The sequence below is a fragment of the Onychostruthus taczanowskii genome, unplaced genomic scaffold (assembly GCF_017590055.1).
Source record: "Onychostruthus taczanowskii isolate IOZ18803 unplaced genomic scaffold, ASM1759005v1 scaffold38, whole genome shotgun sequence".
NCBI classification, from domain to species: domain Eukaryota; kingdom Metazoa; phylum Chordata; class Aves; order Passeriformes; family Passeridae; genus Onychostruthus; species Onychostruthus taczanowskii.
Genome location: NW_024501237.1, coordinates 4,666,235 through 4,678,414, shown reverse-complemented (window position 1 = coordinate 4,678,414; position 12,180 = coordinate 4,666,235). Strand labels below are relative to the sequence as shown.

The 12,180-nt window shown below is 36.7% G+C and overlaps 1 protein-coding gene across 3 annotated transcripts in view; it reads right to left on the bottom strand.

Annotated features, from left to right (window-relative positions):
- Positions 1-6,300: 6,300 nt before the first annotated feature.
- EDNRA (endothelin receptor type A) overlaps positions 6,301-12,180 on the bottom strand; it is a 33,160-nt gene continuing 27,280 nt past the window's right edge. For all 3 annotated transcript variants that reach the window (XM_041412135.1, XM_041412134.1, XM_041412133.1), the window contains 4 exons: positions 11,972-12,124; positions 10,043-10,176; positions 9,562-9,670; positions 6,301-8,226 (listed from right to left, as the gene is read on the bottom strand). In XM_041412135.1, the coding sequence (XP_041268069.1) occupies positions 8,086-8,226; positions 9,562-9,670; positions 10,043-10,176; positions 11,972-12,124 (537 nt within the window). In that variant the 3' untranslated portion in view covers positions 6,301-8,085. The remainder of the gene's footprint in view (positions 8,227-9,561; positions 9,671-10,042; positions 10,177-11,971; positions 12,125-12,180) is intronic.

Genomic DNA, 12,180 nt, shown 5'->3' with positions numbered 1-12,180 from the left:
TATATCATAATATAATAAATCAGCCTTCTGAAACATGGAGTCAGAATTCTCATCTCTTCACTCGTCCCAGGAGCCCCAGTCAGTTTAACCATACAATCTTTAATTGGTTTTCCCTTGTTAATTTCTCGCTGTTTCCTATAATTACCTGCAGTAAAACTGTCTCATTTTGATAATTTCGTCATCAGAAACTACCTGAACAATTCAAAGTATGTTCATATAGGAACTTTTGTTATAGGGCAGTAATACTTAAGGCCAGTTTTAGGCATGGGTAACACTAAATCTGAAGAAGTGGAAGCAGTCAAGAGTTGAGCACAAGTTAATTCATCCTGCTTATTGGCAATGATAAGTCAACAGAGAGTGACAAGATAACAAAAAATATTTCAAGGGCAAACTGTAGGCACAAAAGTCATAGAAATTGGAATTTTTAATTTCCAATTTCTTTAACTTATGCCTTACATTATTTAGAAAAGGTTGCTCTTAACTTTGAATTTGCAGAGTTCTCAGGGTTCTGTAGTTTGGATAAGGAAAATTAGTTAACACTGAAAATGTCTTACAGATTACTGCTCACCATCAAACTTGTAGGACTAAACATTATAAAGTTGCATTTTTAATGTTCCTTAAAGTTGTTATGCAGCCTATGTTGCCCTGGGCTTGCAGAGCATAGTTTGGAAAAAAAAAATTATTAAAGTATTTATACAACAGGCAGTTAAAGCAGCATTTGGAATAGATTTTCAGCTCCCTGGTGAGCTCAAAATTGTTCTTGAGTTGTATTGTTTGTTTATTTGGGTTGGTCACTCCTTTCCATTTTCCATCTTGGCACCCACTGTAACAAATTGTTGCTAACACGTCTGGAACTGTTAACCAGTTCTGTGGGTACCATGCTGAGTCAAAGTAGCCTCACTTGAACTAAGACATAAGCAGTATTTTAAATTAGGTGTCTGTGTTCAGTTTTGAGACTCAACATGGAAAAAAATAATCTATTATTACCAAGTGGATTTTTACAAGAAGTGTGTCAGGTTGCCTTAGTTGGAGAGCGCTCCTTTTCTTGTGACATCTAATTATTTTTCATGTAGTACATTTTTCATATTATTTTACTTGATTGGTTTTTTTGCATACAGAACAATGTTTATGAAATCTCATCCCCATGGCAAAAAAACTGCAAAGTGCAAATGGCTGTACATGAGAGTTCTCATACAGTGTTTGGTTAGAGCATTCTGTTTTCCCAAAGCTTAGAAAATACATCCCTAGAACAGCTAAATATGTAATCAGGGCATGATATTTTCTGAAAAGAGGCAGATCCCAAAGGCCTGCATATCAGGAGAATTGTAAGGGTTTTCAGTTTGACTCAGCAGTGTAAGCTCTCACTGAGATATTTTTGCACATATAGAATTCTTCAGGAATACAGCATGCTACATCCCCTGCAGTAATAAATATTGATCCATGGTTCCTCTGACATAGGATCACTACATTTTTGAGACATATGTGCTCATGCTATAATATGTCCACATTGATTTCAGTGTAGGCCAGAATTGGTTCAGTAAAACTGATCTGCATAATTGCAGCAGGCATGTCAGGGATACATAGTGTGAGGATATTCCAGCCAATGGTACTTTCCCAATATTTGCCTGGACAGGGAGGAGGACTCAGCAATAAGAACATTGGCATAGATTATTCCATTGATATCTGTGCAATAACTGGTTTAAACAATAGTCATATCTTGGAGGAAGGAGAGGCTCAGACAATACTCTGGATTTTCAGAATATCAATATTCTACATGAGGATTGCTCCTTGCAAGTAGACAATATTCCTTTTCTTCTATTCTGTGTCTGTTGGTGGAGTAGTGCGGGGAGAACGTTGTTACCTCTGACTTCATTTATTAAACTGACTTTATGGGAAACAAAGTGTGCTGAGGTTTCTTTGTTTGAGACTTCCCGACCAGAGCATATGAGATGATAATTTCATAATTATTCATTCAAGCCCCACAGAATCTTTTACTTTTTTCGTGCTTAGCTGTAGTGGGCTTAGTCATGTTGGCACAGTTACCATTGCAATGGGCTCCATCACAAATTCTGAGTGAAATCCCAGTCCTACTGAAGTTAGTAGGTTCAGATTTTTATCCCAAGTTACTGCTTGAAACTTGCCATTACTTTATTGTCTAGTTTTAATTTTGATTGAGGTCTTATACTGCTAAAGTAAATGGAAAAGAAGATTTGTTTGGGGGGGGGGGGTTAATATTAATAATGGACTTTGTATGGAAGAACCACCATTGTTTAAGGTTCTGCCAAGCAAATTCTCAAATGATATGTATGTACATATATATAAAAATGATCATTAAAAGGAACTAAATTCAACACTGGATTCCTTGATTTTGGAGTAGTCCTTGGTATTGCTGTTGTTGCAGTTCATTTGTGGTACTGGAAAACCAGAACATGCTGGATATTATGAAAAATATTAGCCAAAGATTTTTTTGCAGTTCAAGAAGGCAAACACAGTAAGCATCTCCCTTCCTTCACAATTATCTCTGAGTATGAGATGTGTCTTGAAACGAATACTTTAGAGAAACATTACAGCGAAATCAAAGAATCTTGCATTAGAGGGTTATGTCTTCCTAATCCCCAGAATTTACATGTATTTTATATAATGGAGCATGAAGATTTATTGCTCTTACAGTATTTTATTCCAGCTCATGAAATGTGGAGTTTCTCATTATTCTTGTTAACACCTGCTCTTTCCTGAATTTCCAAAAGTGGTACGGTTTCTTCTTTATCTATTAAAAAAATCTGTGTATTTTCCACTAGTAGTACTGAGCTGTAGTAATTTGTCCCAAGAGTACTCTCCTAATTTTCTGGTAGTTTGGTTTAATTGTTCTTCCATATTGGAATATACTGTGTATATATATCTGGAGATGAATGCTTTGTTAACACTGTGTATATATTGGAAAGAAAGCTAATCTAAATGTATACTTTATTCAGAGGCAATACCAAAGAGACCACTGTACAACAATTTTAGAGGGGAAAAGACAAAAAAAACCTTTTTGACACAGATGTTTCAATAAATATGAAGTGTGGCACAGTAGTTAATGATGGATTTCTAATCTTCCCCTCTGTTTAAAACATGTAGTAGGAGGTATCTTCTCTTAGAGAGCTTGGAAGTGCTTCTCATTGTTCTGGATGCTTAATTCAGTAACTTCTCAATCTTTTGTTCCCAAGGGCTAAGACAGTGAGATTGAAGTAAAGGCCTTATTCTGAGATGCACCAAATCATTGATTTCAGAGCAGTTGGCAGACACTCAGTTACTCTCAGAAATGTGGACAGAGTGCTTCTGAAGTTCTGATTGGGTTTGGGTTTTTTCCCTTACCAGTTGTAAAACTTACATTGTTGAGCTTTATTGTTGTAATAATAAGCTACTGTAACTAACAGGACTGCAAGGCTGTGACTCAAGTGACAGCTCCGTTGAGAAGCAGTGGTGTTTGTACAGGGGAAAAGGGATTCTAGACAAGATAGTAGAGGTCAATTAATTTCATCTTCCTTAAGAGAAACTGGAGATGACCTACATTTCTTTTTCTTTACTATGCTACTTGAGAGCTGTTTCTGATCTGTAAAATTTTATGTGTCTTCTTTTACTCTGATTTTGGAGAATTGACTTTATTTAGTCTTTGAAGGAGTGAGGAGTGTAAATTAGGAATACTTTGCTGAGCCAATACTTTGGAGCATTGATTGTGTGGAAGAAACTTTGCAAGGCAATGTTAGCATGCTGTCCCGGTGTTTCTTCTAGTGAAAATGCGTGCTTTGCCTCAGGGACCTTTGAGCAGGCATCTGTTCATACAAATGCAGCAGAATTTGAATTTGTACCATGACTTCTCGCACACTGAAACCCATAAGGCTTCACAGAATCAAATTATGTAGTAACAAGATTGCAGTAAGTATGTAAATGATGGAAGAGAGGCATATAAAAATAAAATATAAAATAAAAAGAAGCAGCAAGTAATTCCACGAGCAAGGGAACTTACAAATACTGGCTTCCAAGAATATATGGGTTGTGGTGTGATTCTCAGATGTATTACAAGTTGCATGCTCTCATCAAGGCTTTTTTGTTTGCCAGGGAAAAGGGATGTCATTGGTGTTCAGTGGCCTCTGGCCGGGAGTGGCCATCTTCCTGCTGAAATTCCGCACATCGCAGTATGCCTTCCAGACTCAAGGTGCCACCACCGCCAACTCGGACTGTTTTGACAGTGCCCAGAGCCTCCTGCCAATTGACATCAGGAACCTGGGCTGGTGAGTTTTGTTTCCCAGGGAAAAGGGCTGGCATTGGTGTTCAGGAGCCCACATCTATAATGTTTATGACATCTTTCTATCAAGTGAATTTATTGTTGTGCAAAAACTATATTTCAGAAATTTTCTGCGTAAAGCATGAGTAGAATTTTGTTCTTCCTGCCATCCTGCAGTTCTGTTAAATTCTCTATAGCTTCATTAGAATGATAACCCTGTTCTGTAAAATATATTGAAATTGGACAGGGGGTTGATAGTTGGTTTGGAAGGATGGAGGGACAGACAGGTAAACACCTGAAACTGACTGTATTAAAATCAAAAAGAATCATGTTCAGATTTAAGGGTAGCATAAGTATCTTTTCTTAGAACCAAGCTTATGGTTTTGTCAGGTGAGATTCATTATGTACTTTTTTTAATGCACAGGAGCTGGCTAGATCAGTTCAGAAGCACAGAGTTTCATATGTAAATAAATAAATACAGACAGATATGAGTAAAAACCCATGTATGTTGTTTCCTTGAAGTAAATAAGTATAAAATATACCAAAGAGGAAATGTTTAGTGAGGGAGTTTGAAAAAAATGCATATTGAAAACAAAGAGAACAGCTATATTCTAAAACTAAGTTAAGAAGTGAGACTGTCAATGAAATTTTACACTGAGTGGTCTGACAAAAGTTGGGAATTCTGAGGTTTATAAAAAAAATAGATGAATGTGACAGTTAAATGGATTTTGATTATGATGAACAGACAAAAAGTTTATGAAGTTAATCTGAAGCTTGTGGAATAGACCCTGTTTTGTCTGCAGACAAAAGCTAGGCTTAGTTCAATTGAGATTGATGCAAACAGCAGGATCAAAAATGTCTAGAAAATAAGAAGAGAATGGAAGGATACTTGTGGAAAGTTGTACTGATGTAAAAGAAAAAGCAGCTTCTGTGTGACACCAGAATTGTTGAATACTTTTGTTGGTTCTTTCTGAAAATCAGCTTTTTCAGAATTGAGGGTAGATACTGTAGCAGGAGGAATATTTACCATTCTCAGTGTGAAGAAGAAGAGAGAATTAAAAAAGTACCTTGGGAACTTTTTCAGAAGCATTCCCTCCACCTTCATTGCAGCTGCCACATCAAAACACCCTTTGTTCTTACAACTGGTTTGTGAGTGGGAGCAGCAGCCACCAGTAAAAATACAAAAAAGCAAACATGGCAAAAAAGAGTATGAGATCTCCCAGGACCTCACTTGTCACTGTTATTTAAACTCTCTCTGTCCTTCCACAGGCTGGAGAACTGGAATGAGGGTCACCAGTTAGCTTTTGCAGGCTCTGATCCTGAAGTAAGCTCACTAAAATAATTCTGAAGGGTTTTTAAAAGTACCTCTCACTTCTGTTAGATAATTTACCCTCTTCTTTTCATTAGTTAAAAAGTTTTGTATTTTTTAATGCTGCTGCTAAGGTCAGTCAGCATTATGAGGAGTAGGAAGATAGTTTTTCCATCTAGACTGAGGTGGTTTAAAGGATGCTTTGTGTGTCATGTATCTCTGCCACATAACAGAGCCAGCTCTTGGGTTGAAGGCAATAGATGTTGGAAATGTCTGTCCTGGAAGGAAAAAATTTAAATTTTCATGACTCATGGTTTGCATCAGTGCTTGTAAAAGCATAGAAGTGACTCATTTCACAGTCTGAAACTTTTGTTGGTAGATTGGGATTTTTTGGTAGAAGTTAAGAACCCTAAACTGACCTAGATTGTCTTGATTGCTTACTGTCTTTTGTAGGCAGGTAGAAGCATTGTCTCTTGGCAATCACATTACTGGTTTGCAAGTGTATAAAATTTTTTTGTTCATCTAGCCATCAGCTAAAATGGCAGAAAAGGGGAATGCACACAAAGCTTTCTCCTGCCTTGAAATAAAGGAGGAGCAATTTACAGCTTAAATCCATTCCTCATGTTTTTTCTGTTTACCTTTATAATCTCCTCAATACATTCAGTCAAAGCAGCAGGGAAGATTTCAGGATGTAGAGACTCAGTAACTCAATTTTCTCAAAGTGGAGCATTGTCACTAATTTACTATGATTTCTGATACAGTTTGAGGATGAAATGTTCTGAGTAAAATTCAGCCAAGTCTCATTCCATACCATGCTCTTAGGCTCTACCTCAGAGCACTGTCAGAAGAGTGTATTTAGGTTTATAACATATGAACATAGATTTATATGTATTTATACAAGCATATATGTCACAGAGACAAAAGCACACAAAAAATACACAAACCAACCAATTTAAAGGACCTTTTTTAAAATATACTTCAGAAGATTTGTGTGAATGTAAACATTGGGGAAACTTGTGCAGCAGAAGTCACTGTAGGCACTAGCATTTTGACCTCTTAAAGAAAACTATGCAGGATTCTATCTTTCACTGGAAAGGAAACGGATGTTTAAAAATTTGTGGAATTTTGATTACTGCTTCTTAGCCTAGCACAAGAGATGCTATAAATTGCCTTAAAGATTTGTGCATGAGACATATTATATATGAAACCACACTATTGAGTTCCACCATTTAATGAAAGGCTACCTATTAAAAATGTTTATAGGCAAACTGGAATCTCTTGCCATGTAGCCTTAATGGATGGAAATAATAAGGAAACCATCAGTTTACATATATGCAAGCAATAGCTTCTATATATTGTTAATAGTATTTGTATGGTTAACAATGCTGATAACCTATTAAACCCCATTAAAATCTTTGAGTATCTTGTAAGACAGAGAGCTCTGTAAGAAATAAGGCACAAAATATCCTTCTGCACATCCAATTCTTATGGACTTCTACATTTCTACATTCACTCTGACTATAACCTCATGTTCACAATGTGAAAACAGAGTGCATAGCTGCTCTGATAGTAACCATATTCTCAGAATGCTGTGGACAGCTTTAATAATGTTTCACTATGTTCCACTGACCCTCATTTCAACTTAGACTTAATGCAGCTATAGTATAAATAATTAAAAGATTCATATAGTTTAAGAATTAACGTCAGGTTAATAAAAACACATTTTAAGGTGCCCATCTGTGAGCATCTTCCATTCTTTTTGCTGATGCAGATTATGTTTATTTTTTACAGAGCATTAGAATAAATAACACAGTATAGTACTGTATTATTAATACCTCTTTTTTTTGGTATTAATCTGTGCTTAAGTGCCAAAATGTTGATGCTGTTTAAATGGTCTCTTCCTCTATTTGAATACTGAAGTGCTACAAATGTGAACTGCCCAGCTAATGTCCCGATCCATTGTAACAGGTAAAATTCTGGTGTGGACCAAAACATTTTCTAACATAAACCTGAAAAACAGCAACAACAACAACATGCAAAACAAACTGTTGCGTGGACTTTATCCACCACAGAAATAGAACTTAAAAGACAAATGGGCAGAGAGAAAATATAGTCACAGATAGATTCCATTTCGATATCTTCTCAAGAGTTCCAGAGTGATTAATTTGAGGTGACAGTCAGGTAAAAATATTTCAATGTACCAGTCACAGACACCAGACAGCTCCTGCCTGCTTCAGAACAGCAAAACCACCTGTATAGTTCAAGCCAGTTTTTTGTGTCATAATCACGTCAATATCCTTTTCAGAGGCAGAATTACCATCCAGTGGATCTCAGTTCACAGGACATCACAGTTACACTCACTCCATCTACTCAGTCACCTCTAGAATTAGGTACAATGGCGCATGTCTGAATTCATTACAGAGCAGTCACTGGGCTTCCTGTTGTAATAGCTTTGTAGTGACTTTTAATTTTCTGTTTCATTCTGAAATGGTGTGAATGTCCTTAATTTTCAGTTTATGCTGTCTTTATGGCTGCTTCGGTCTGTATTGTGATTGTTTAGTTCTTGGTTTTTCCATTGGATGCTTGTTCCATTCATGGGCACTGAAGTCACCAAACTCTTAGACTGGGAGCAGCAACAGCAAAGACATGACTGAAAATAAATAATAAATAAATAAATAAATAAATAAATAAATGTTAAGACAAATCTCAGTTCTATGCAGATTGCCAGCCATATTTTTCACTCAGAAATGACAGATAACAGATTCTAGCTGAAGGGAGTGCTAGCTATATTCAGGGCAATTTTTATCTTAGAACATAAATGATTGTTGTGATTGAGCATCACAAGTGCAGAAAATTAGGCCCAGTCTGTGGCTCTTATTTGCAAAAAACTTCCACAGTATGAAAAGGAAAATTTGTTTCACTAAGGTAAATAGACTGAGAACTTAGAGAATTCAACACATATTGTTAGGTGCTGGGTTGTTTGCTTTCCCCCCCACCCCTTTATCATTGTACTTGACAAAGTTAGGGATCAGCATGCTGCTTAGCATGGAAGAGAAAAGAAGAAAAATTTCTCAGCCCGTGACTTAGGTCTCTTCTCACATCTTAGAAAAAGACAAAATTATTTTGGAAAAGGTTCACTGAACGTAATGAGGTGTAACATCTTGCACACTTAGGAATAGAAGCTGATTTCTTACTTATCATGAGAAATTTCTCCCTTAAAATAGTTTGTAAATCTGAGCAGGCTACAGACAAACAGTTATTCCCTAAGTATAATAATTCTTCACATTTTTCTCAGTAGTTTGGATTCTGCCTATTCTTAGACTTAAAGTTTAGTGGTACAGTCCTGTCATCCTTTGTTTTTCATTGCAGATATTTCAGTCTTCCATTTCATTACTTTCTTTACTCTCTTTTTTTTTTTTTTTTGCTTCCTGTTGTTGCCTTTAATAGGTGGACAGGGACTGCAGAGGCACATTGTCACAAGGAAATTATTTTAGCCTTAAAATATGCTTGCATGTGTAGGAACTGGAAAATGCAGGTAGAAGACGTAATTAATATTTGATTGCCAAAGTCAAGTCAGGTGCCTGATTTGGTATTCAAGCCTGAAAATTTTAGTCATTAATGAGATTGTTTAATATGGGCAACTTGGTGTCATTGAGAGTGGAAAATTGTTATCAAGCAAATTCTATTTCGTGTGCATGTCACGTGCAGATAAATAGTATTTACAAGAGCATTTCTATCTCAGTTTACACATATGAGGACTATGTCAAACTTATTTATTGGTTTAGTATTTCAGATGAAGTGGATATTTTCACTTTCATCTTGGTACATGTGCTATGTGAACTAAACTGCTAGCTGCTAAACCAGACAATTTATATTCTTTCATTCCTTTGCATGCCTCTTCTCCCAGCCGTTAAAAATCAATAACAGCCAAGTGGTCCAATACAGTTATTTAACTGGACATAAATTCTTATCAAGAGAAGCTTACCTGGAAACAGTTTTTAAACTTCTTGCTCACAAAATACAGAGCTATGGGGTTTATACAAGAGTTCATAGTTGCCAGGTTGATGCTGATGTAATCCAAGGGCAGCAAGAAACTAGGCAAAAGGAAGACAGACATTTAAACAGTTCATATGCTACAGAAGCATCTGTTTTCCTTGTGGTTACAGCCTCTTCTGTCACACAAACTCATTCTCTCTTACCTAACTCCCTCAATCTAATCTTCTACCATGCCATGTCTATAATGACCTGTCTCACAGATGTTCAAAAAACCCAAACGGATTGAAATAATGACAAACAACATTTGTTGAGATTATGCTATCCCTTTAAAACTGAAACCGCTGAAAATGAGTGCAGCTTAAAATTAATGAACATCACAGTTGCATTGCACAGTGACATTCCTCATAGAAATTTTAAGCATACAGCATTATATTTTTCAGTACAAACTATTGGCGTAGAAAATTAAGTACCTGAGCAGTTCACATCTGCTGGGGTCTTTTTCATTGTATACCATTTTCTTCAAAATCCGGCTCAGATGGAGAGGGAACCAGCAAAGAGCAAAAATCACGACTAAACAGAAAACTGTCTTGGCAACTTCTCGGCGCTAGATAAAGGAGATAAGAATGCCCAATTCTGAGTGCCCAATTCATACTAGCAGGTGATTGTAGTTAGTAATGCTGGCAACAAAGTCAGTAATATAGATAAATTATAAAAGGATTCCCAAAGTGAAGCTTTCTGACTACCTGATGTACTACTCTTTTTTTATGGGGTTTGTCATGTTCTTGATCCTGGCCATCCTCAACAGAACCTGCTCATCACTGAGGCTGGAGTAGATGGGCACACAGGTATTGGTACTGCTAGAATATTGTAGGATTCTCTCTGATATAGTTTTCTATAAAGGGATACTGCCCAGTATATTGATTTTGCTATGTGATCCTTACTATGAGATCTTGATGTTCTCAGGTAAATAGTTCCTCTACAAACATTTCAGAAATGTTGGTATTACAGCTTAATCTTGTAATACTTAGGAAATAATTGCAATTTAATGGGTTTTTTAATGTGGCTCTAGAGAGTTACAGATGTTTTAGTGAAGTTTTGACAGGGCATACCAGCAGTGTTTGGTAAGCATGGGTTTGATAAAGAGAAGCATAAGAAGGGGTAAGGATTCCACAGTAATATAACAGTGACAAGCACTGCTAGGCTCTGCCATGAAAGAACTTGAAGTGAAATAATGATTACAGTCTTGTTAGGCTTTGAATATAACTGTTATAGTTTCCTCTTTTTTATAATAGCATCTTTTATCAAAATATTAAAATATTTGTGACTAGACATTAATGTGGACAAGTATATGGAAGGAAGGAAGGAAGGAAGGCAAAAGTTGAGGGTTTAAAAGATATAAATTTTTAAATTGTGGCACAAAGTTATCCTGCAGCAGCTAGTCTGAGAAGCTTAGTGGGCACTGCAATTTAGGACAGTGGATTCCCCCACCTCCTAGTACATACCATTCTAGTTCTACTGGGTGGAGTAGCCTGTGTGTGGCCCTAGGACACTGTGTTACAGTTCTAGGGCCTGATGAAGGAAAAAGTGGAGAATCTGTACAAGGGGAGGATTTTCCAGTCAGTCCTGATCTGGAATGAACCAGCAGAGGAGGAACCTCTGTGAGAACTCACTGTGATGCAGAGAGGACTGCTTTAGGGGTTCACATCTGTGAACATGGAAGTCAAAAGAGTGGAATTTGAAGGGCTGATATTAGTGCAGGGGAAAAGCTCCAGACTCTTTTTTAAAGTTCAGTTAAGTGTTAAACGTCAGCCAGCGCTGAGAGAGCAAAGAGACCTGGCGGTTCCATGAGCAACTTTGTTCTGTGATCATTTGTTTACTCTGTTTCCTGTTGCTCTTTTCAAAGCAGCTACAGCAGTGGTGCTGCAACAGTGCAATAACCCTGAGAAGCAAAATCCACTCTTTTCTAAACTAGGTTATTCTCCATTTTCTTTTTATATGAAACTACAGTTACATATCAAAGAGTGCCAAAAGGAGGGAGGATCCATGCAGTCATATCTTTATACAGAAAAAGAAACATTTTTGGCAAATCTTTGTAGTTAAATTTCAAAGCATTTAGCCAGTAGTGATTTGAGGTTAAAGAGAAGGCGGGCACAACTGTCAGCATAAGAAAAGAAGGAGAAGGGTTGGCTTCCTGAGTGTACTGTCTTCAATGCCTCCTTATACAATGATTTAGTCTTTTGTTCCAGGTTTAAATGAATGTCTTAACATTATAAATAACTCACATGCTCACTTTCTACTTCTGTAGTTTACTGTATTCAGGTACACTTTGAAATATTTCTAATGTAACCCATAGAGAGAACAGCAATATTTTCAAGCATTGCTGTTTCTAATATATTTACCTGTTTGAGGTGTTCGCTGAGAGCAATTCTCAAGTTGCTGTTTCTTCTGTTTAACATTTCACAAGTCATTAGCGTATAAAAGATGGCAGTACATGCCAGCGGCATGCAGAAATAGAAACCAAACAGCCACCAATCCTTTGCATCTTTGTAAAACTGTAGGTAAGGAAAAGAAGAAAGCAGATATTTTCTTATGATTGAATGCAAAATAC